Source organism: Chelonoidis abingdonii, chromosome 3 (genome assembly GCF_003597395.2).
Source record: "Chelonoidis abingdonii isolate Lonesome George chromosome 3, CheloAbing_2.0, whole genome shotgun sequence".
NCBI classification, from domain to species: domain Eukaryota; kingdom Metazoa; phylum Chordata; order Testudines; family Testudinidae; genus Chelonoidis; species Chelonoidis abingdonii.
In genome coordinates, this window is record NC_133771.1 from 151801434 (window position 1) to 151826479 (window position 25046).

The 25046-nt window shown below is 41.2% G+C and overlaps 3 protein-coding genes across 9 annotated transcripts in view; 1 reads left to right on the forward strand and 2 right to left on the reverse strand.

The window, feature by feature from the left end:
• Positions 1–894, reverse strand: part of HEATR5B (HEAT repeat containing 5B) — a 90963-nt gene extending 90069 nt beyond the window's left edge. Inside the window, exon 1 of the mRNA XM_032772392.2 lies at positions 783–894. The gene's annotated coding sequence lies outside the window, so the exon portion shown is untranslated. The remainder of the gene's footprint in view (positions 1–782) is intronic.
• GPATCH11 (G-patch domain containing 11) lies at positions 883–10850 on the forward strand. The gene is made up of 9 exons (XM_032772397.2): positions 883–975; positions 2759–2839; positions 4610–4836; positions 5774–5815; positions 5895–6015; positions 6655–6745; positions 8575–8679; positions 9442–9523; positions 10000–10850. Exons 2-9 carry the CDS (start codon positions 2793–2795, stop codon positions 10053–10055), a joined length of 771 nt encoding a protein of 256 aa, XP_032628288.1. The 5' UTR covers positions 883–975; positions 2759–2792; the 3' UTR covers positions 10056–10850.
• Positions 10851–12134: 1284 nt separating this feature from the next.
• Positions 12135–25046, reverse strand: part of EIF2AK2 (eukaryotic translation initiation factor 2 alpha kinase 2) — a 45780-nt gene continuing 32868 nt past the window's right edge. For all 7 annotated transcript variants that reach the window (XM_032772407.2, XM_075064230.1, XM_032772405.1 and 4 more), the window contains exons 11-16: positions 23434–23553; positions 21978–22170; positions 20414–20539; positions 19598–19696; positions 16080–16142; positions 12135–15981 (exon numbers count right to left, since the gene is read on the reverse strand). In XM_032772407.2, coding sequence (XP_032628298.1) covers positions 15862–15981; positions 16080–16142; positions 19598–19696; positions 20414–20539; positions 21978–22170; positions 23434–23553 — 721 coding nt within the window. In that variant the 3' untranslated portion in view covers positions 12135–15861. The remainder of the gene's footprint in view (positions 15982–16079; positions 16143–19597; positions 19697–20413; positions 20540–21977; positions 22171–23433; positions 23554–25046) is intronic.

Genomic DNA, 25046 nt, shown 5'->3' on the forward strand with positions numbered 1-25046 from the left:
CTCTGCCACTAACTTGTTGAGTGACCCTTAAAAACGTCACTTACTTTGCCTATGCCTTGGGTTCCCCATCTGTAAAATAAGTATAATACTTCCTTACAGGGGTGGTAGGAGGATAAATTAATTAACATCTGGGCCCTAAGATACTTCAGACATAGGGGCCACAGAAACACCCTGGTATACAGGAATAAATCTTTTTGACTATTGTTTAGTCCCAACATGGTGCTCCATAGCATTCAATATCTAAACATGTAACCCCTGTCCTTATTCATACAGGTGCTCAGTTCACTCAACACACCAACTGTTGTTTAGGGAGTGGTATGATGCAGCAGCCTTCATCCTGAATATGGAGGTACAAGCCCTGGAAACCACAAATCCTAGGATACAACATACACAGGCCACAGAACACTGCTATGGAGCCACCTTACCCTCCAGGTCCGTCATCTCTGCACGATGAGGTGCCAACCCCACGGCACCATCTGCCACCTCTGCAGGGCCACTCCACCCATTGGGAGCCACCATCTCCGTGCTGCCGGGTCTGGTGAATTTCATCGCCAGGCGCTGCTGGAGCCCTGCCACCAGGCCGAGCTCTCAGCGAGCCCCGCACGCAGGTCCAAGCTAGCAAACCGCCCCGCATCTGTCACTGGCACCGGCCAGGCCTGCCTCAGGCTCGAGGCAGGAAATCTGGCCCCCGTCCGCCATTCCCTTCCCGCCCACGGGCACCAGGCACCCACCGCCCCGCGGCCGCTCCCCGGGTGCAGCCGAGCCCCCCGGCCCGCACTCACCCGCAGGCGGCGGCCCCAGCAGAGCCCGACGGACCCCTGGCAGCAGCGCACCGAGCGAGTCTCCTTCCCGGCAGCAGAAAGGGCCCGGTCCGGCCCGGCGCAGGCGCAGCCCGGGACCCAGGAAGCGCCTGAGCCCAGAGTGCGCAGGACGGAGCCCGAGAGAGAGAGAGAGCTGGGGGTGAGGGGCCGCGGGGTGAGTGAGCGGCAGAGAGGGGTCGCGGGGAGGTTTTGGGGTGCGGTGGCTGTGGATCCTGGGAGGGTGGCTGTGGGTTGTGGGAGGTTTTAGGGTGGCTGGGTGTGGGCGGTTTTAGGGAGGGGTGGCTGGGATACTGGGGGGATGGCGAGAGGTTTTGGGGTGCTGTGGCTGGGGATGCTGGGGGTGGTGAGAAGTTTTGGGGTGGGGTGGCTGGGGATGCTGCGGGTGGGGAGAGGTTTTGAGGTGGCTGGGGGGGGAAGATTTTGTGGGGGGGGTGGCTGAAGGTACTGGGAGGTTTTGGGGGTAGGGGCTGATTGTGCAGGTAGTAATTGGGGGTTGTAAACTCTTAAGGTATGAAGCGAAGCAGAAGCCACTGAACATCAGACTGGCTTTATTTTTACCTGATTTTCAGACTCTGAGGGTTATAACTTCCAGATTTTCACAGCTGGAATTCTGCACAAATGTCTTGTGTTTGTGGGAAAAATGGAAAATGTTGACCCCATGCTTTAGCTCTCCTCCCTCCCCCTTCAAATATGTGTCTGTAATTCTACTTAGAGAGACAGGGTGGGCAAGTTAATATCTTTTATTGCACCAACTTCTAATTTTAATTTAATTTTACATAAGTGACATTTTTTGTAAATTTTTATTTCAGTGGGACTGCTCAGGGTAGTAAGTTAAGCACCTGCCTAAGTATTTGCAGGATCAAGACCCTGTAAGAATACAAAAATATATTTAATTTATTGGGGCAGTTTTCTAGGGCATTCAAGATTAACAGGTAAAAGCAGCAAAGAATCCTGTGGTACCTTATAGACTAACAGACTTATTGGAGCATGAGCTTTCGTGGGTGAATACCCACTTTGTCCCCTCTGATACTTTAGATTAAGATGGATACTCCTTTGATTTTATAGCATACACTCCAATAAAAAACATCAATTTGTCTTGTGAGCTTGAATGGCTAAAGAAATTTTGAGATTAGAAAATGTATGTGTAACTGCCAGGTTAGGTGATCTACCAAATGGGTCATCTCCATGGTAATGGTGCTGAAAGTTCAGGATATCTGAAAATTTTGCCTAAATGCACAAAATCCGAAGAAAGACCATCAAACAAGAACATTAACGGGAGCCTAAACTTCATTAAATAAAGAGTGAATTGCCTGATGCCTAGTTTTTCAGTGCCCAGATGCCAATCCTGGCAGAAAAAATATGGACAAAGAAATTGTAATTCTCTGATGATGTTTAAAACCTCACAAAAGATACAGATTTACCCATTTTTCATGTGATATTTATTCAGCCAAGGACTGTTTAAAACTAAAGAGGGGAAGAGCTTCTTTGAATTGTAGACTGTATGGGCAACCAGGGAAGAAAATTAAGCCAAAAATACCAAGTGTGGATATCGAGGAAAAAGAGGATCAAGTTAAGTCTAGATAAATGCATCAGAGCAACTGACATAGTAGTCTTTCTTTTTTTTTTTTTTAAGTGTAACCCCGGTAAAGCAATAATAATCCCTAAGGTGAGGCTGCCATAGAACTATGCTGAGCAAGAGACGAGAGCAAGGATAACTGAAACATTCATTTCTGCCCCCTGGAAACTCACAAAATATCAAATGATAAAACTGCTGTCAGTCCCTCAGTCGAGTAGTGTTTTTTTGGCACTTGTCCAGTAGTGAATATAGCAAACCTAAGCCAATAAGTTTATCTCAGCCCAAAAAACAGTCGTCTTATTTCATTTCAATTAATTTTTAAAAGGTAAAATGTGTAATAAAATATTTTTATTCATTATAGGTAGGAGGATCTGAACAGGGTATACATATTAAACATGGAAGAAGAAGATGACTATATGTCTGATTCATTTATTAATGTGCAGTAAGTAGCTTGGCTAAGTAGATCATACACATCTACATCCAGTAACAATACTGATCATTTTGGAGATTTACTCATTGAGTTTTTCGCTAGTGTTTATGAATAGCCTGTCATCCCTGAATCAACCATTCTGTCAATTTCCAGGCATCTCATTAAGGGCCAAATCTTCTTTTCATTACTCACATAAGTCACAGGGCGATTTCACTGGGATGATTTAAATGAGTAAAGCAAGCAGTATTTTAGCCAAAATGAAAATTTAGGCCAAAAATTTGAGGCACCTCAGATCACTAATTACTTCAAAAAATTGGACCTTCTCCACTCTGTGTACTTTATTTTTGCATTTACCGTGCCTCTCCTCTGAAATATAAATTATTTGTAGGTGGCTAAGGTGAAAAGTTGAGGAGCACTGTATTCCTTACAAGTCCTCACCAGTTCTGTTGTAGAGACATAATATGTCCAGGTGGAAATGGAAATGAGACAAGATTGGCTGCTAATGAAACTCTTCTGGTAACTGCCATTTCCCAGCATCAACAAAGTAGCCTGAGATCCTAAACAAGAAAGAATCCCTCTGACCTGTATAGTAGTCTAGCAGGCAGGATAAATACCTCTTTCTAAAGATTCTTTCCTTAAGAGCTAATCTTTTAAACTGGTTAGTTATAATACAGACAAGAGCATTTCTGTAAGGTGCAACCAAACACTTGTATTGAGCTGTATAGGATCCCCATTGATATGTCACTTGCATTGCAGAGGAGGAGAGATAGGAGAACATCCAGATGGAAATACCATTTTGACTGTGTTAAAAGTTTACACATAGTCTCTATTTGCAGTTATATTAGAGGATAACTAATACAATTATTGTCATTCTTAAAGCCATTTAAAGGCTTATTCAAGTGAAGTATATGTGTTTGCAAGATGTGGTAAAGCTACAAGAATTAGCATGGGGGGATTAAGCAACAAGTTGTGTAGCTGAAATGACTTTTAACCCTTTTTTAGTCTAATTGAGCAGGTTTCAGGTTCTCCATTTAAATGTCTGACCTTCACCTGTAGGGAGATTGTTATGGAGGAAATTATTTAATTTCTTTTTTTTAAGGAAGTTTAATGCACGTTATATTTGACATTTAAGTCATACATCAGAAAAATCAAAGTTATGTTTTCCATGGACTAGAGCAGCCACCATTTTAGAACAAAGTTACTTGAGTTTTCATAGTGGAAAAAAAAGACTATGGACCTATTTTTTAAAGTTTTCACATATTTATAGTTCAAACAGCACAATTAATTGTATTCAAATTCCTTCCACAAACAAATAGTAGGAATCGGAAGTTTTGGCCCAAAATAGAATTTTTTAGTCCATTACAAGCAATTGAAAAATAGGGTATTAGAATGGAGGTGCAGTGATTCAAAGATACAGAGAACTCAGAGCTTAAGATTTTCAATGTAGGTCTCCCCAGTCTTAAAGTCACTCCCCATTCTCAAGTGGCAGCTATATATTTTCTCTGGGGTTTGGACCTTGACAAAAAGAAATTTGACCAAGAAATTTGGACCTTGACAAAAAAATAACTGATTACCCCTGCACTAGAGGTTGCTTATCCAAAGCTGATTCTGTGTCCTCACTGTTTCATTGTAATGGATTATGTTGCCATTAAACATTTATTGCCTCTTAATTAAAAAACAGACCATATTAATACTTTTTTGTTCCCTTAGACAGGATGTCAGGCCAGGATTGCCAATGGTGAGGCATGTGAAAGACATATTAATACTTTTTTGTTCCCTTAGACAGGATGTCAGGCCAGGATTGCCAATGGTGAGGCATGTGAAAGAAGCTATTCAAAAAGAAGAAAAGCAGAGGGAAGCTAACCAGAAAAATAGACAAAAGAGCCTAAAAGAAGAGGAAAGAGAGAGACGTGACACTGTGTTGAAAAGTGCTTTAGGAAACGAAAACAAAGGCTTTGCTTTGCTCCAAAAGATGGGGTACAAAAGTGGGCAGGCCCTTGGCAAGAGTGGTAAGTTTGTTAACTTCTAGAATTTAGATGTATGCCTATTTTTCAAAATGTGGGTTTAAAAGGGTACCTGTTACTAATACCGTTCCACCTTATCTCTGGATGAATTCAATGAATACCTCTAGAAGAACTCCTGCTTGCTAGGGTAGTTCTTAACTGCCACCTTGGCACAGCAGAAGAAAGCATAGAAGGTGAGAGCAAGCCCTTAAAATCTCTGAAATAAAAAGGGTGAGGGATATGGGGGAATTGGAGGAGGAAGAAACAGTACTTGCTGCTAACTAAATGGTATTTCAGATGTGGAAGATATTTTACAAAGATCTTACTGTCTGTAGCAGGGCCTTTTGCCTTTTGAAATTGGTGTTCCTTCCAAGCAAGTAACTTTTAAACATTAAAGAACCTATCTCCAATCTGCACAAATTTACAGCTTGATTCTGGAAAGCCATCTGTGCACACAGACACTAAGTCCTTCTGCACGGAGCCCTAGGGAAGGATAAATACCTATCCAGAGTAAATCACTAGGAGATGAATAAATGTTGCACTCCATGAGTGAATAGTGAGGCTTAGATAGTTAACCTTTGTAAAGTGTCTCAAGAGTCTCATATGAAATGCTACAGAAGGGTGCAATGTATTATTAATTATTATTATTATTAATTACTAATATGTTATGCCTGTCAAATTAAGCTGTCCTTCTTTGGTGTATAGGGAAGCAGCCTGAATGCAGCACACAGCAACACTACAATTCAACTGAGAAAATAAGGAATGCGTGATCCACCAGTCCATTGTCAGTGTACCTTGATGCTTGATTTAGCCACCTGTTAAAAAAAAATTACCATAAAAACTAATTGTTCAGTGGCAAAATCTTATGTACACTTGGATAGGCTGTGTTTATGATTTTGGGAGAGACCTGACTTCATAAGCTGTCTGCCCTTTTTTCCTACAGGAGAAGGCATTGTTGAGCCTATTCCTCTGAACATTAAAACAGGTGTGTAATATTTACTTCTTTTAATTGTTGGATTTCATAGTCTCTCAGCTGCTCACAGCAGTGTTTTGAACTTAAACAGGCAGAGGTGGGCTTGGTCATGAAGAATTACAAAAGCGGAAAGCAGAAGAAAGGCTAGAAAACTACAGAAGAAAGATTCATATGAAAAAACAAGCAGATGAAGATGCTGCAGATCAGTTTAGGTAAAACGATTTATTTTCATGTGTCATTGTAAACATTTTCAGGTAATGTAAAAAAGGATCCAAGTTTCACGCTTATCTGAAAGTAGTACTAGCTGCCTCAGGTTTGACTATCATCAAAATGTCTTATCAATTCTGAATAACATTTGTGTGATGAGTGGGCCTTGGGGAGGTTAATTACCAACCATTTAAAAAGAAAATATGATTTGACACATGAAAACCAAAATACATAAATTCCCTCTGCTGTGCCCCTTAATTACAATGGACATTAGCAATGTCAGGTGGGGGGCGGGGCAGAACAAATAATGTACCTATTGCCATTTGTTAGAAGGTGCAACTTAAACCAGAAATCTGTTTTTAAAACTATTTAAATGTAGCCTCCTCAAGGAAGACACATACATACATATAAGTTTACAATGACGTTCTTAAGCTTCAGCATGGTCCTGTTTAGGATGGCCTTCTCTGATCCTGTCAGAGGACTGTACGCCTGTACAAAGGCATTACAAAGAGCTACAAATGTTGTGGGGAACTATGGTGTGTCTAAAATCTCAACTAGCTTTACATTACAATAAGTTCTTGCCTATTAATGTGTGAATTTTTTATCTGCCTGCTGATTGTAGCTAGCTACATTTTTATTGACAGAAAGAGATTCAAAAGCAAACACGAAGAACGTAAGCTAGAAGGGGACCTTAGAAAAAGCCAGAGGGCCTGTCAGCAATTAGACACACAAAAGGTAAGGCTAATACTCTGCTTTGGGGTGGAAGGATGGTTTATAGTGTAGGGCTGGCTACAAATTCTTCAGTCTTCATGTACAACAGTATTATTCACTTCTTAACAGTTTTGTATAATATTGGGTGTTATTGGACTAAAGTGGCAATGCTTGTCTCCCTGAGATGCTCTGTGTTACCCAGGGACCTTCTGATGCCAACTGGCAGAGGGCACAGGGTGCATAAGGATTACAGGGCTCTCCTGGGTCTAGTATCTACATTCTAGTTCACCAAAGGATGTCATGTAAGGTCTGTACTGAAAGCCTATGGCACACTGGTCATCATGATCATTATGAAATGTATGTATGGATAATATGTAAGGAGTTACACATTTGTGTGTGTGTGTGTGTGTGTGTCTATATATATACACCAAAAATGATGTTCTTACAGTTTCTGACTTGGAGCTGGTCACCAAAAGATGTTAAACTGGTTTCTTTCAAACAAGAAACTTTTCTGGCTGACAGGCTGTATGCAGACTGAGTGATGCATACTATCTACAATCTGAAAAAAATACTAATCAAGTGATTGCAAAGTCTTCAGGGGGAGATTGTAGACAGGAAAAAAACAAGGTATAGAGATTACCCTTTTTACAAGTGAAGACAGTGGATTGGTGGAACTAATATCTGGGGGTGCAGAGGTCACCCAATTATCCTTCATTTAGGAAGTAAGTTGACCATGTGTTTGCCTTATGAAAAAAGGATCACAGCCAGGCTTTGCTGAAAAACACTGGAAAAACTTTGGGGTGAGCTAAACTTTAATTAAACAAGGGTGTGTCTTGTTAACTAAGTTTCGACTCTGGCACGTGTTATGATTTTATTTTATATTTAACCCTTTGTTTCCAATATTTCTGCATGCTATCATTTGAATCTTTGTTAAATAAACTTATATTTTCTCTGTAAACAAATCTAAGTGTTGTATCTTAAGCGAAGCTGTGATCTACGTTGTAACTGGCAAGCAGGGGTAGACTTTCCTTTGGGAGCAGAGGATCTGGGAATTCTGTGAATGTCCAGTGGAACAGATGCTGGACACACCAAGCGTATCCTCATAGGGCTTGGGGGTGGTGTGTGCCTATTGCTAACTTGCTAGTAGCCATCCTGGGGGAATGCTACGCTGCAAGAGCCTGCGTCCCATGGTCCAATAGAGCTCATATGGGACAGAAGTTACATCCTTGGGCTGAAAAGACAAGAAATACATTCCACCTGAATTCATTTTGGTGTGTAAGCCTTTTAAGAACACTTCAGACATCAGCTAGAAGGCCTCTTCCACCTTACTGACCATTTACTACTTATATGTCTCATGGTAGCTTGTGTCAGGCTGTCAGATTGATGGTGGTGTCTGGCTCAGAGGAGGCTACTTACCTGCTATCCCAGATGAGGGAAGAGCTTCACAATGATGGGCATGTGCAGACTCAGGATTTTTAACTGTAAAATCATAAAAAGAGCCTTCTGCCTTCTGAAAGTGGACATGGGCAATAAAGAGAACCAATGACAAAAGATACAATAGTAATTTGCTGTGCAGTCTTGAACTTTACCAGCATATCTGGCACAGTTTATTTTAGCATCCCTTTAAATTTGTTTTTAAAGAGCAACAAACCCACAAATTGCCCCTGTTGTGGTCTAATATGGTCTAAATTTGATCAGTTCTATTCTTGAAGCTTCAGTGTCTCAAGATCATAATTAATAATAAAGTTTATAAAATGGTACTTGTCCCATTATAAATTGCATTCATCAGGCATCTGCTGGAGAAACCTATAGAGACAAAAAAAACTTTGCTTGTAATTTTTTTTATTTTTAAGGATATTAAAGTTCCCAAGGAGATTTGGTACTGGACAGAACCTGAGCAAGAAGAAAAGGATCAAGAGGAGGAAGAAAAGGATGAATACAAAGGTTCAGACTTAAGTGTGAGTGCTGAAACATAAGTTAGTATGAAGCTGTCTTCATTTGTAAAACGTGTATGTGTGTGTGTATATATACATATATATAACAAAATCAAAGTTCTAATAAGTGGCCTCTCTTTCTGCCTTGCAAAGTGATTTTGCAATATTATTAGGTGGAGTATAAAGCATGATTATACTGATTTGGAGTAAAAGCAAAATTAAATGGTAACACTACCTCACCTTTGGGCCAAGATTTTCAAGAGAGTAGTGATTTTGCATGTCTTATTTTTAGGTACCCAATTTGACACTTGATGGGTCTAGTTTTCAGAAAATGCTGAGTAATTGCCTCTAAAAAAAAGCTGGGCCTTCAAATTAGTCACTTTTGAAAATCATGTCCTTTATGCCCAAGAACCCACCACTCTTGTTATTTTAATGAACTCAGCCTATGGCGGAGATGGGTGATAAAAGAATCCCATCAAGAACATCATTCACTTGAAAGAAGGTATTTTTAGTTGTTCAGTAGATGAAAATAAAGAACAGCCAACATCCTTTAAACAGCTAGCTCGCCATAGATCATTGGCGCACCACAGGCCACAATTTGGAGACTTCTGGTATAGTATCAATTACGGTGTACTAAGGTTTCCATGTTTTTGATTGCTGTATCATGTGATCTTTTCTTAGTGAGCCCTTTTTAGCACCAGAACTATTGATTAGCACCCCAGCAGCCCATCCCAGACTGTTTGATTGTGATTCCTACTCAAAGCTGTAAAATATATTTCTCTGTAGGTATTTGAGAAGTTGCAAATCCTGACTGCCTATTTAAGAGAAGAGCATCTTTATTGTATCTGGTGTGGAACAGCATATGAGGGTAAAAGTTAAATCCATCTTGGATATAATTTTCCTTTGGTTATGGATTTGGAGCCGTATCCTGCAATTCTTATTTCTTTATCCCAGCAAAACTCCCATGGAGGCCAGTGTCACTAATGTTATCCTTGAAAGTAACTTTTGTATTTATTGGCTGGATTCAGTCATTTCTCCTTTCTTGAATTTCAGAACTAGTGAATGATCAATATTGGGCTCCAAATCAGTATTTTGTGGCCAAATTGGTAACGTTGTCCTCTGAAACATCCCTCATCAGTCCCACATGTACCACCTTTCTATTTTATAAGTTTATAAGAACTTCAAACTACAACACTATTTGGAATTAACTTAATCTGTTTGTACTGTTTCTCCATCACCTTTTTTCTGACTCTCCACCCCTCTCTTTTTAAATAAGGTTTAGAAGATTGTAGATCTTTTCTTCCCATATCTGAAATATTAACCTTCTTTTCCTTTATACTGTAGAGGCTGCAGATTTATCTTCAAACTGCCCTGGAGACAGTTCAGCAGATCATGACTAAAATCTTCGTAATAAAAGGAACTCTGGAAAAATATTGTTGATTCACAGCAGTATTTTAAAATCTCTCCATGAGACATAAAGAATTCACACACGTACTGCTGGTGGAAATACATATTGAAAGGTTCAGAGCACACACTTTTGAAAGCACAGAAGCAGTTGTAGATTTTAGATTTTTTTTTTAAAGTGAAGCTAGTCATTGAACTCATTATTTAATAAGAATTACAGATTTACATATGTACTTAACTTTAAATAATTTAGGTGCAGGCAGGAGTTTTGCAGATTTCTGCCAAACTAAAAACTGCAATTCCAGTCTTGCACCTCAGAGGACAGGTAGCTAACTGCACCAAATTGTTATGGTTTATGATATCTGTACACCTCCAGTTGGAGGTACCTAGGTTCGTACTGCTAAATTCGTGTGTGTGTATGTGTGTGATTGTGGACAGATGGAGATTTGAAATGGACAGTACTTGACTTTGTAACCAACATTTTAAAGGCTTCCTTGGGGGGGGAAATATTGGTAAAGTCTTTATAGTAGACAGTGTTAGACACGTCATTTAATATGCATCCTTCATGAGGATGTCTGATTTGAATCATAAGTTTATTTTTTGTCAACATAATCAGCCAGATATATGAACTCTGCTGGTTGAAAATAGTCTGACCTTGCACAAAGTATTTGGCTTCATCAATCTCTATTGCTTAATGTAAATATGGATGTTTGTATAGAAACTCTAAAAATACCCACTAAATTGATGAAATTTAAAGTGTTTTGTTCATAATTAAACTGCTTTTTGTAACTATCTTTTTGTCCAACTTGGTTCCATTCAGTCAATACCTATTGAACAGTAGCAGCATTGTCCATGAGCAGCAACTGCTAGTGGAAGTAAATCTATAACAATTACAGAAAAAGGAGCTGAACTAGAAGAATTAGCTTTTACTGTAAAGCAGGCAGTAGCTTGTGTTAGATACATCACAGCACTGGAGTGAGACAACCACCTACACATCAGTTGTGGTGAACAGAGACTTTACTGTCGTAAATCTTGAAGTTTAATGGGCAAGTGAGAGGACCTCTTCATTATTGCATGCCAGCTGCCAAGGAAAAATGTGCCAGTAAGCTGTAACAAGGCACATTCACGTCTCAGAAGCACCCCCTTTGTTGAGTGTACGTGCCTGCACTCTGTTTGTGGTAGGTCTTCAGTGACTCAGCCCTCTGGTCAAGTCACACAGTCTGAATGTGAAACGCAAACAAACTCCTTCCAGGGAAAACAGTCTAAAAGGGGCCTATCCCAGTATCCCATGGTTGGAATGTCTCTGTAGCCCTCCCGGGGCTTGGCTCACAATCAATCCAGTAGTCCCCCAATCCTGGTATGGGGGCTTTGCCACTAGGGCTTTCTCCCTGGAGACTCTTCACCCTCTTAGGGCCTTTCTGGCCACAGCCTCCCTTGGCCCCATACTGTCCTAAGCCTTACCTCGGGGATCCTTCTCACTCTCCCCTGCTCTGTCCAAGGTCCTGCAGCTCCCTCAGCCAGTTACACATCATCCATGCTCCTCCAGCTCCAGCTAGGAACTCAACTTACTCTTGCCCTGCAGCTTGTCTTATACCAGGGGTTCTCAAACTGGGTGCCGGGACCCCTCAGGCAGGCGCGAGGTTATTACATGGGGGAGTTGTGAGCTGTCAGCCTCCACCCCAAACCCCGCTTTGCCTTCAGCATTTATAATGGTGTTAAATATATAAAAAAGTGTGTTTAATGCATAAGGGGGGAGTCACACTCAGAGGCTTGCTGTGTGAAAGAGGTCACCAGTACAAAAGTCTGAGAATCCCTGTCTTATACTGACTTGCTGGACGCTGACACAGCCATTCTAGGCAGCTTGAAGGATCCTCTCCACTACCCTTTTCTGGGACAGGGTGTGGCAGGGCACAAGACCTTCAGCAGATGGCCTCATATACTCTGTCACAGATGACTATTACAGAACTTTCCCTGAGAGGAAAGGAAATCCAATTAGGTGGCTTTTCTCTGTGCTAGGATATACTCTCACTGGCATCTTGAGTCACTAGAAAAGAGGAATTAGTCCAAAACAGGAAGATGTCAAACATTTGTTTTAATGGGGAAGAAAGCACTTACATTCACCTCAGGAAAAAAAAAAAAAAAAAAGAAGAGCAAAAGCTTACATTTATTGTCATTTGTTACAGAAGAATCCACCACAAGTTTAGAATTTATATAAAACTAAACAGCAGCAGGCCAGCAACAAATTTCCCTACCTCAGAGAGCACACACTTAGGAACACATGTGCTTGCCTGCAGTGGTTGGGGTTTTTCTAAGGAGTACTATTCATTCTAATAGAAAGCCAGGCAATGCTAATACTTGATCAGTATAAGAACAAAAATTATGACTTTATTCACTGTTTCTAAGAATCAGAATAGCTATCTACAAACATAATATTGTAAATTTGGGCCCTATTTTTGCAATGAGCTCTGTGTAGGTGGACCAATGGGTCCCTACACAGGCACAAGGATATCACCAGGCAGATCCCTGCTCACTGCAAGACTAGGGCCTTATTTTCTAAGAACAGGTTTTAAAGAATGGTTATGCTACCCTTTGGCACTGATATGTTGCAGTGATGAAAGCATTAAAAATGCCTATGACCGCCTGATTCCTACCTCCAACTGCTTTTTATAAGTACAGCCAGGACTTTTCTATTAAAACATGCCCCCCAAAAATCTAAAGTGCTTGAACTATGCAACCAAATGTGAAAGACCCAAACTGAACCCCTTGATCTTACAGGGGATGGGAAAGTGAAGCTGCAGAGGCAAGTGAAAGGCTCAGAAATTGGGCACCTCTAGGACAGAGTTGGTATCCTGGGGGAAGAGAGAAAGATTGGGAAGGCAGGGAGGAGATGGTATTTACTGGGCTCGCTCTCCCTCTCTCCACAACTTATTGGAGATTGTTTCCTTGCTCTGAAGGTCCCTTGGCCTCCTATTGATAGCACCCTCCACAACCACTTGGTCTGCGGCACCTGCCTCACCACAACTCATATCCATGCAGAGGTGCTGGAACTAGGAATGCTGGGAATACGGCAGCACCCGCTGGCTTGAAGTGGTTTCCATCATATACAGAGTTTACAGTTTGGTTCAATGGCTTTTAGCGCCCCTACGCTACAAACTGTTCCAGCATCCCTGTCTCCATGTGGTATATATATAAAATGGGGGAGTGAGGTGGTGTCACTGACTCTTCTCCTGGGAAGTGGACAGAGATTGAAGACCACATAATTACTATAAGGGTACTACTGAGGGAACATTATGGAGCCCAAGCAATCGACGCAGCTGACTTGGATAGGATATGGATTTACATTTCAGAGACAAATCCCAATCTTAAAATGACCAAAAACAGATCTTATCTGTTAACTCAGTTTTCAAACTGTGGAGATGCGGAGGAATATTTAGGAGAGGGGGAAAAGGCAAGTGGCGGAGCTTGAAGAGGAAGTCCCACCTCTACCCCGACGTGCCTCTTTTTGTCTTGGGTTTGGAGGGGCGGGGGGGTACAACCAAAAATTGTAACTCAAAGGGAGGGCTCAGCTCAAAAAGTTTGAAAACTGCTGTGTTAAGTCATTGTGACACCTGGTTTCTATAAAGTGAATCATTAAACTGAGCTTTAATTCTCAAAGGGACACATTCTTTAAGAGCCTAAATAGTTTTAAATTCTTCATGGTTTGAAACACCTTCATCATAATAGCATTATTTATTACAGCATCAGCAATTGGCTAACAATTTAACATTCAGATATAAAGACAGAAAAACCCAAAAGCTAGCAATCTTCAAATATGTATAACATTTCTAATGCTTTCTTACCAAATTTTATCATTTTCCACTTGGCAAACATTAAACTTCTCTGGTGTTTTTAAGTGGAGTGAAATTTATTATACTAAAGTAATTAAAAGGTGCTTTAACAGATATTTTGGTGCATGTGCCAGCAACAAGCATATTAGCTATTCCTAATTATATGCAGATACCAATCAGCCACGGAAGAGCATACAGCACAGACCTTGTCTAGAGAAGACTTATTTTCCCACAGTGTTAGATACTAATAAAGACACACAAACCTTCTCTACATGAGAGGCTATATATTCATAAAGTGAACTTTTAGGTGCCCTGCCCCTTAGTGGAATTCACAGTCCTGCGTCAGGCACCCAGGCTTTCTGTACAGTGCATGGGGAAAGTCAGAATGGGACTCACAAAAGCCAGCCCACTCAGCCTACTAGCTAGCTTAGGTGGAAATGCTGTGGAGAGTGATGTGGCCTTTGCTAGGGATTCTCAACCTTTTTCTTTCTGACACCATCACAACATGCTAGAAAAACTCTACGGCCCACTTGTGCCACAATAACTGGTTTCTGCATATAAAAACCAGAGATAGCATTAGGAGATAGCAAGCAGGGCAGTTGCCTGGAGCACCATACCCCGCGTGGTGGGCTCCAGGCCCCATGCTTCAGCCCCTGGCCCCGGCCCCGCTTGGTGAACCCCCTGTTGATGGCCTCCCAGGGGCTTAAGGGAGTTGAGAGCCTAAGTCCCAACTAGAGGAAGACACCTACCTCCACTTTGGATTCACACCTTTCTCCTGGAGTTAGACATCTAAGCCAGGTTAATCATTTTTCATGAAAAACCACAAAGGAGCATTATCCCATACCACAGCAGTTAGAGCCCTCAAACAGGATGTGGGAGATCTCGGTTCAAATCTCTACACTGCCTGATGTAGAGAAGGGACTTGAACTTGGGTCTCCTATCTCCCAGCAGACTGACATACCCACTAGAGTCACTCACACTCGTTCTCTGGCCCCATGAATATTTCATTATCCACTATAAAGTGGAGCAGCTTCAACAAGAGATTGAAACCAGTGGTTTGGATACTCTCATGGGAGGTGGAAGGACCCAGCAGAATAGAGATCTGACCTCAGGCTTCCCCACATCCTGGGTGAGCATATCCAGCCACAAAAAGTAGGAACCCTCTAGGACATCACCAGTAGAAACTTAGTCACCTTGGGACTTTAGGGGCATACAGGGTTAGATGGCAGCTGACCAGCGATTTTGTGAGTGCAAGTGGTGCCTAAATGTTGGACTTAGGTGCCTAACTGCCACACTAGGCACTCAAGTCCCTCTTGTGAACCTAGCCCTAGCACTTCCACCCACACAGCCAGAAGTGGCAATTTTTCCTAAAATTTCCTACTGTAAAAAAACCCACAATATTTCTAGGTGACATAAAAATAAATGGTTATTGCTGGGAGACAGCAAAAGATTTAAAACAGCAGGCAGCAGCAAACCTAAGTATAAAAGATCAAATCCTGCCTTCTTCATACTTATGGAAATAAGAGGCCCTTTGCACCGGAGCTGCTGACGTTCTGTTGTACAGCAGGGGTAGACTGCAGACAGACCTCTCCACCCCAGGAAGTACCATGGTCTAATACTGCACAGTGGTTCGTTCCACAGCAGCGGATGAAAATAACTATGGGTTCATGACTGCTGATTCATCTATGAAACACGACACATACCATCTGCCCACAGTGAGAAAGGGCAGGGGCACAAGGCTTCAGACTATGGGGTGTAAGTAGAAATGTATACTGATGCTCTGGATCACAAGAAGAGGCTTTCATGCCCCCAATCCCTGCAGAGATCTCCATGTAAAGCCTGGTTTTGTGAAGGTCAATAGGATTGAACCTAAGATTCCAAATACGTTTGTCACGTTTCAGCATTTTTAAGGGGGCAGGGAGGTGTCAAATTCTGGACCAAAACAGAGCTTATGTTGTTCCTTTAGATAGGCTGCCTAACATGTATGTGCGTTGTTTAGGTTGTTTTTAGCAACAAGCTTCAAAAGCTCCAGTACACAAGATGCTGAAGGTCTCTTTGCAATGTCTTTTGAGAGCAATTGCTCAATTATGTATTTCTGTAAAACAAACAAACACGGTACAGTATATATTAGAGGAAATAAAATACTGAACATGAATAATGAGGAAATAGATGAAATAATGTGTTATGCTGTACCTCTAATGGAAAGTTCTTGCTGAACTCCTCTGGAAGTATACATTCTCTTATTTTCTGCCACTCCTAAAAATGACACCAAATAATTTTTTTAGTGTGATATTTTCACTGACTGCATTTTGAAGCCCTGTGATTGAACCACACAAAGCATGAAAACAAAATCATCAGAAAATGTAGTGACAGGTAGAGAGCAAGTCTTCAAAAGACAGCATTTGTCAAAGGAAGTATCTGAAAGCTTTCCATTTGGCTGTAAGGTGTTTTTAAAAGTGTTCTGTAGAGCTCTGAGTTTGTTGGCTTTTTCACCTTATGAGCCTCAAGGTCCAGGAAAACCTGCTTCTGCCTTATTTTTCTCAAATCCCTGGTTTTCACTGTCAATTAAAAAGAAATAGTAGCTCTCACCACAAACTCCAGGGAAAAATCTACAGGAGAGGACTTAAACTCTGGCCCTGCTGGCATCACTGCTACTTGTGAGACAAGCAGATGCAAATAGCATTCTCTGCCCCTACCACCACACACACTCACACATCCCATGAATGCCATCAGAAAAATTCAAAAACACCTTTTTTAAGTCACTTTTAAATAATCAGCGCTAAGTCACAATGACTGACGTTTTTAAACCCAGGTGCCTAAAATTAGGCTCCTAAATACATATTTAGGTACATAAATAGAAGAGGTCTAATTTTCAAAGATACTGAGCAACCTTTGCTCTAAATTAAGTCAATAACGGTGGCAGGTGCTCTGCATCTTTGAAAAATCAGACTGCTTCTAGTTAGGTGTTCATACATGGATTTAAGAACTTAATTTCAGGCATAGTTTTCAGGTTTGAAAATTTTAGCTATGCTCCCTGCCCCCAAAAGCTTGTAACTGAAGACAAGACATGACCGAGGAAGGTGACCAGCACTGGGAAGGCAGGGGAAAGAGACAAGCATTACAGCAAAAAGGATAAAGTTAGCATCGGAGGTCTAATTTTAAAAAATAATGCTGAAGGGAGAGAAACTTCTGTTTTGATCATCAGACACATGCCTTTTGACCAACTCCTGTGGTCCTTCCTTGAGCAAAACTCACTGACTTCAAAGGAAGTTTTACCAGAATGAGGGCTGCAAGATAAGGGTACCTCAGAGATTTAGTACAGCACATAACAGACTAGCCTTTTCCCTCCCCTCCCCCTCCAACATAATTTGATCTGTCAGCAAATCCAGCCAAAAAGCATCCCAGACATCAAGTGTACAAAGCAAGGTGTGTGGGTTACTAGCAATAGAGTGCTTCAGTCCCGTGCAGGTAAATCCGATATATATTTTACAGGATAGAAGGATAGTTTTGTAGTTAGGCACTGGACTGGGACCTAGCTCCAGATTCAACTTCTGTTTCTGCCACAGACTTACTGTGTGACTTTGGTCAAGGCCCCAATCCTGAAAAGACTGAAACACACGTGTGTAAGTTTATGCACCTGAGTAATACCATACACTTCAGTAAGACTACTCATGTATATAAAGTAGAGCTGGTAAAAAAGGTTTTTTTGATGCAAAATGTCTTTTTAATCTTAAAAAAAAAAAAAGGCAAAAAAATGTGCAGCAATTTTAAAAACCATTTTTTAAACAAAAATGAAAATTTGTTTCAAATAAAAAAAACTGTTTAATTTTTTAACAAGTTTTTTTTTGCGGGGGGTTCTCTCTTACCTTCTTTTTTCTCCCCTCCCTTATTCTTGCCCTTTTGGAGGATAAAGGGAGAGAAAAGATAGGGAAAACCAAGCAAAACACCCAAATTCTAACATTTTCTTGGTTTCTGAATGTTGAAAAATATTCACTTTGACAAAAGCAACCTGTTTTTTACCATGGAAATTTTTTTTAAGATTTTTTTTAATTTCCCATTAAAAAAATATATATATATATACACCCTTTACAACCCAGTCTTAGCATAAAGTTACACATGTGGTTAAGTATTTGGAGGATCAGGGTCTTAATCTCACTGTACTTCAGTTGCACACCTGTAAAATAACACATTTCTTTACCTTACAGGGTTTCTGTGAGGATAAATAATGAGTCACTCGGATACCATAGTGAGGAGGGCCACATAAGTATCTCAACCGATATCACTCACTCACTCTCTCTCTCTTCCCCTCTCTGACGGAGATTAAATTTGTTGTAGTAGACAACAGAGCTGTCTGACAGACTAGATAGCAGATGTAGCCAATGATTTTAGTTTATTGTTCATTTATTGTGTGATTTTAGGATTAATCAAATCATATATTCATTGCATGTTAATTAAAGTTAATTTGTAGGATTATAGAAGTATAAGATTGGTCAGTATTTAGAGGAATCCTATTGAGTAAAAGTAAGTAGGGCTGAAATGCAAGGCCTACAGCCTGAGGCCTGTAAGATTTTAGCTGTCATACTATGCCATCAAGTTAAGAAACGCCGATATAACTAAGTGACCGAAGAATAACCTGATGCCCAAAGATTACGGGAAAGGATGTGTCAGCGGGTGATATTGCAAACCAGTAAAAGTAGCTTTTTGCTTACAAGATACCTAGTAATCACATTTTGCTAACACATGGCCCAACCACAGTGTGCATGATGTATAGAAATGCTAATGAGGTTAGTCAGAATTACATTATAAAAGAGGGTGCCTAGATTAGGAAAATTGAGCTCCCTATGGGACACTCCAGCAGGAACCATCCCTCTACTAATAATCAATCCATGAAAGACCTATGAGACCCTAACACTTGTTAAGGATGTGAGTAGAACTATATTTGTAACTTGTGCTTAGGTTCAGAAGGAATTTCTATATGCTTGGCTATTCATAACTTTCACTGAAACTTTAATAAAACTTGTAAAACAGACTAGATCTTGTACCTGTGAATGTCTGTGTGGTCACTACCCTTGGTCTTTATGTATTCCTAGAGACTCTAAATCTGAAGCAAGTAGCAAAGGTAACTTTCAGTCTGTTAAGATGGAAACTGTAGCTGCCAGAGCCAAATCCATGGTGGTGTAATACCACATTACAAATTCACTTTAAATAAAATGAAAGGCTACACAGAGGTGACAAAACAGATAGCAGCACCAAAACACATTGACAAGTGAATGGTGCTAGGGTAATTTTTGTTTTAAATGGTGGGGAACAGCTTTTATTAACAAAAGTAATATGCATATGTGGGTCTCACTGAAGTGAATTTTCAGGAAGGACAAGAATGAAGAGAGGATGAACACCTGATGTGCTGGTATAAGGAAGGTATTCCACACATAAGGGGCAATAAGGAACACTACCTCATATACAGGTAATATGTCAAATCATAGAATATCAGAGTTGGAAGGGACCTTAGAAGGTCATCTAGTCCAGCCCCCTGCTCAAAGCAGGACCAATCCCCAGGCAGATTTCTGCCCCAAATCCCTAAATGGCCCCCTCAAGGATTGAACTCACAGTCCTGGGTTCAGCAGGCCAATGCTCAAACCACTGAACTATCCCTCCCCCCTTATATAGTTTTCTTCTGATCTATTTTTAATTAATAATTTAAGATTACTTACCTTAATTTTTTCAGTGCCAGTGGAAAATATCCAAAGAATTTCAAAGAGAATTAATCCTAGTGCAAATATATCCACTTCCGGTCCATATTTGTCTCCAGCCTGTGGTGATTACAATAAAAATAGCATATACCTAACATGCCTCTTAGGTCTAAAAATGTATTGTAATTGAAGTGTTTTCATACAGTCCAAGCTAAAATCCCTATGAAGTCAATGAGACTTTTGCTTTAGGACTGCATGATTGGGACCACCAGGGCCTCATACAAGTCCTTAAATCTCTGTGCCAAATATGCCCCATCTGTGAAATAGGGATAATATTTACTGTTAAGTGAAATGAAATATACAGACTTTAAAATATCCATAGTTCCACATATGTAAGATAAGTAACTGATTCCCCCTTACAGATAGAGGATCAGATATAGAGATTCTAAGGCCAAGATTTTCAATAATGGATGCCTAAAGCTACCCAAATTAACATTCAGGTACCTAAATTAGTAGCCTGGTTTTCAAAATTGCTGACCACCCACAGCTCCCACTGACCTCAAACTTTGTAATGTAAGACAGTATCAATGAGATAGGATCACCTCATTTCACAACTGATTTACACAATCTGCTTCAGATTTTCCAGTTTAAAAAAAAAAAAAAAAAAAAAAAAAAATCTATCCTGGTTTAGGATTACACCTGGAAAACTTTAGGCAACTGGTTTAGTACTGAAAAAATTAGGACAGGGATGGCTAAATCTGGACTTAAATGCAAGGATAACTATGGAGATACTCATGTCTCCTGATGTCTAACTATTAAACCTGCAATAATGGTTACCTGTTCTGGGCTCATATATGATTTTGTTCCTTTGTCTGTTGTCCGTGGGTCATCTGTCATTGAAGTTACAAGTCCAAAGTCACCTATTTTTATTTTATCTTCACTAGATATGAATATGTTGAGGGGCTAAAAAGGACAATTAAAAGAGAGTGTCTCAGTTTCACGTTACAAACTTTTAGCACCAGGAAAAAAAAAAAAAAAATCAGTCATAGGGTACTTCAGTGGAAGAGGAAATGAATACGAGTTATGTATCAAAATAAAAACTGTATTTTAAACACACTAGTCAAAATTTGAAATCATGACTGCCACAATAAGTAATTGTTCTCATTCTTGCATACAGTTAAGTACTACTATGTTATTCTATAGCACTGGTTTTCAAACTTTTTTTCTGGTGACCCAGTTGAAGAAAACTGTTGATGCCCAAAACTCAACTGAGCTGGGGATGAGGGGTTTGGGATGCAGGAGGGGCTCAGGGCTGGATCAAAGGGTTGGGGTGCAGGGGTGAGGTGGGGCCAGGAATGAGAAGTTCAGAGAGTGGGAGGGGGTTCTAGGCTGGGGCAGGGGGTTGGGGTGTAGGAGGGAGTCAGGGCTCTGGGCTGGGGTTGAGGGGTTTGAGGTGTAGAAGGGGGGTCATGGCTCTGGGTTTGAGGGAGTCTCGGGGCTGGGGCAGGGGGTTGAGGTGCAGGAGGGGGTCACGGCTCTGGGTTGGGGGTACAGGCTCTGGGGTGGGGCCAGGGATGAGGGGTTTGGGTTGCAGGAAGGGGCCCCAGGTCTGGGGAGCTCAGGGCTGGAGCAGGGATTACCTCCAGCAGCTCCTGGTCAGTGGCGCAGCTGGGGTGCACAGGAAGGCTTCCCACCTGTCCTGGCACCGCGGACCACGCTGCGCTCCGGAAGCAGCCAGTAGCAGGTCCAGCTCCACATGGCGAGCAAGTGTGACCAAGTGGCTCCACATGGCTCTCTCCCGCAGGCAGCGCCCCCACCCAAGCTCCCATTGGCTAATGGGAGTGTGGAGCCAGTGCTCAGGGTGGGGGCAGCATGCAGAGCCCCATGGTCCCTTAGTCTAAAAGCCAAACCCGCTGCTGGCCGTTTCCGGGGCACAGTGCAGTGTCAGAACAGGTAGGCACTAGCCTGCCTTAGCTGGGCAGCACCGGCAATGGTACTTAACGTCCTGGTCAGTCGTGCTGACCAGAGCCACTAGGGTCACTGGGTGCTGAACAAGGCAATCCAGTGCCTTACATGCCGTGACCCACTACTGGGTTGGGACCCAAACTTTGAAAAACACTGCTCTATAGAGCATTAACTTCAGTACACTAAAATATATGACATGTTATATGTGATTTATTAAGTTGATTTTGAACTCAAACTTGAAATGTAATATATACCTAGTATACAGCATTTCACATTCAAAAACGCTTTGTGATTTTATATCCAATGTTATACACACTGACAGACCCTTATGCTCACATGGAGTCCCACTGGAAATAACAGTTCAACATTTTCTGATCCTCCAAACATCTATTCATTATATCTGCCCATTCACACAAAAATCATCTGTTCTGCTTACCTTGAGGTCTCTGTGAATAAACCCTTTAGAATGAATATATTCCACTCCTGTCACTATTTGTCTAAATTTGATGAGAGACTCAGTCTGGTAATTTTCCTTCCCTCTCTTTTCATCAATCCAGTCATCCAGTGTTCCTTTCTCACAGAATTCCATTTGGATAAAAAGGCAATCACACAGCAAATCTGGCCTCAGTCTGTAAGAGTAAAATTTAATCACAGTATTAAAAACAGCACTACACAATTGTTCCTAAGCAGTTGGCTCAATGGTTTGCTGGTTTCCAACCTTTCATTTTGCTGCAGTCCCCCACAATCATGGCCAAAAGTCCCTAATTGTTTAGGCTCACTCCAGGTAGGCTTGGGCCACCCAGTGATGGCACTGGAGTCCATCCTAGCTCCCAAACAGCTAGCTGCCTGCCACTGAAGTTTGCTCTACACAGTTAGGCTGACGTAAGGCTACTTACCTCAACCTAATTATGCCAATGTACACACTATAGCTTTGTCCTGCCAATGTAAGTGCCCTACTACACTGACATAACAACTCCATCTCCACAAGAGGCATAGCACTTATGTCGGTGCAGTTGGGGCAACCCAGCATCTGCGCTACTTACATCGACTGCTGGCTGTCTTGTCAATTTCACAGCTCCATGCTGGAGCCCCCAGCTCCCTGCTCTCAGCCAGGCTGGGCCCAGAGCTCCCCGCTCCGGGAGCTGAGAAGCCTGGGGTGGCTGCCCTCAGCTCCGAGCAGGGATCCAAGAGCCCCGGGGAGGGGAGACAGCTGGGAGCTACACAGAGCTTACATACTTGGCCCTCAGCCCCCCACAATGCCCCTCTTCAGTCGGTGGAAGCACTGCTAGTGAGGACATGCATCACTGACAGGAGGAGGATAGTGTGGACAGTAATTACTGCAGTGGCTGTAAGTCGACCTAACATAGGTTGACTTAGGGCTGTAGTGTAGACGTGCTCCGAGTCAGCTCCTCTGCTGAGCAGCCAGTACGCTCTGTGGTCACAAGGTGGGGCAGAACAGTAGCATGGGACAGGGCATGATCTAATGAGTGGAACACAAGTTTGAGAATAAATAACTCCTGCATTTTAATCCCAGTGCAAATACCATCTCCCTCAGTTGCTGAAGATCCTGCCACTGATTTGGCTTCAATATAAGACATCATTCCAAATTAGGCCTAAATTTTAATGTACATATCTGCAACACATACTGTTCACCAAAAAATTGGCAATTCATCAACCAAAAGGAGATATACATGTACATCTTTCATTAAGCATGCTGCCTGATATTAAATATTTTTTATGTTCTTTCTTCTTTTATTAGCTGGAAAAAATATAAGTGCAGAGATCTGTAATTCACTCATTTTTTGCCACATAAATCTGCAATAGGGAAAAAATAATCTGATTATTTCAGTTAAAGGGCCATTGATTACACTACAGAATTCATTTTTATTTACCTTGAAAGGCTTGAACTATTCTCAAAATTGAGATAGTCTTTCCCAGTCCAAGAGGTGTAATAGCGTATGATGTTTTCATGCTCAAGCTTTGCTAGTGCTTGTACCTCACGCTGTACTTTACTAAATAAATAAAGAAAAATTCTCATTACGCAACACTGAAGAACTGACACTTCTTAATAAAATGAACAATAAGGTTAATTGAAGACAGGCTATCAAGCAGCAGTAGTAATCTTCAGGATTAAGTATCTCTATTTTGAACCATTTTAAAAGTCAACATATTTAATTTTGAAAGAGAAGCTGAAAATTATATCTACTAGCTGTGTTTTATTTGCCAGGCGGTTCTTGTATTTTGCCTATTGTCTGCTCTATTATCCTGAGCACTCAAGTGTTTGAACCCAGTTCAAAATGTTTTAAATGAGAAAAACCCCTGCCCCCGTCTCCCCCCACACACACACACACACAAAACTCAGACTCTTGTACTTAATACCTAATCTGGTCATAAGAACACAACAAATATTCAAAGCATAAAGTTGATACAATCATGGAGAAATTAAGTATCCTAAGACTCTGATCCTGCAAACACTAAAGCATATACTTTTTAATTTGCAAGTAGTCCCCCTACATACACTGAGCTCAGCAAGACTATTCATATGCAAGATCATTTGCAGAGTTGGGGCGTACCTTGATTACTGAGGGGTTGTCCAATGAATTAATTTCAACCTCAGATGGGGCCCAAATGTGACCCTTTATTTGAGGAACACACAGGGCTTACGTTCAAAATGTTAAATAGAAATATCCTGAAGAACATTTAGAAATACAGTATACTCATTAAAATAGGACACCAAAGCAATTTAGGCTAAAGATTGCTCTGAAACTGCTGTAAATAACATGGAGGAGGATATCCTTAAAACGATTTGTTAGAGACACTTACAACTTGTTTTTTAATTGATTATTTAAAATAAATATTACTTGGGATCTTATCAGAAATTAGAATGTCCACAAAAGTTTTTTTATGCTCCCCTGATGAGGCTTATAATGGTCTTTAGCAAGTGACACAATGACAGAGAAACAATTGTACTGGTTTTATAAAGAGTGTTGCCAAATGCACAAAGAAAAAATAGGGAGAGCTGATTTCCCCCAGTATAGTCATCTGAATTGCTACTGGTCAGTACAGGGAGTTCAAACATTTTCAGACACAAAAAGTGGTTTTCAAAGTGACTCTGTCCCTTTAAATTTTCCATAAATCTGTTAGTCTGCTGCTGACAAGTTTTATAAAAGCATCAGTCACCATTCATAGACAATCTACCAAGTGTTTTGCAGATTCATAGATTCCCAGACCTAAGGGTACATCTATACTACCCACCAGATCTGCAGGTAGTGTTCGATGTATCAGGGATCGATTTATCGCATCGCGTCTTGACGCATTAAATCGATCCGCCAATCAACACCCTGTGACGTTATTGATATAAACTGGGACCATATAGAACATGGGTTGCAATCAAGGTTCTGTAGTGGCACCAAATTCTATGTAAAAGGGGTCATATAAGGTGTCTAAGACCAGGTTACGGGTTACTGGTTATGATTATGCTGTCTGTATGTCTGTATCATTTCTG

Excerpts from the sequence above, each read along its gene's own strand:
- GPATCH11 (XM_032772397.2), top strand. The coding sequence starts at position 2,793 with ATGGAAGAAGAAGATGACTATATGTCTGATTCATTTATTAATGTGCA. Across the intron at positions 4,837-5,773 it reads GCAGGCCCTTGGCAAGAGTG|GAGAAGGCATTGTTGAGCCT; the intron begins GTAAGTTTGTTA and ends TTTTTCCTACAG. Across the intron at positions 6,746-8,574 it reads AGCAATTAGACACACAAAAG|GATATTAAAGTTCCCAAGGA; the intron begins GTAAGGCTAATA and ends TTTATTTTTAAG.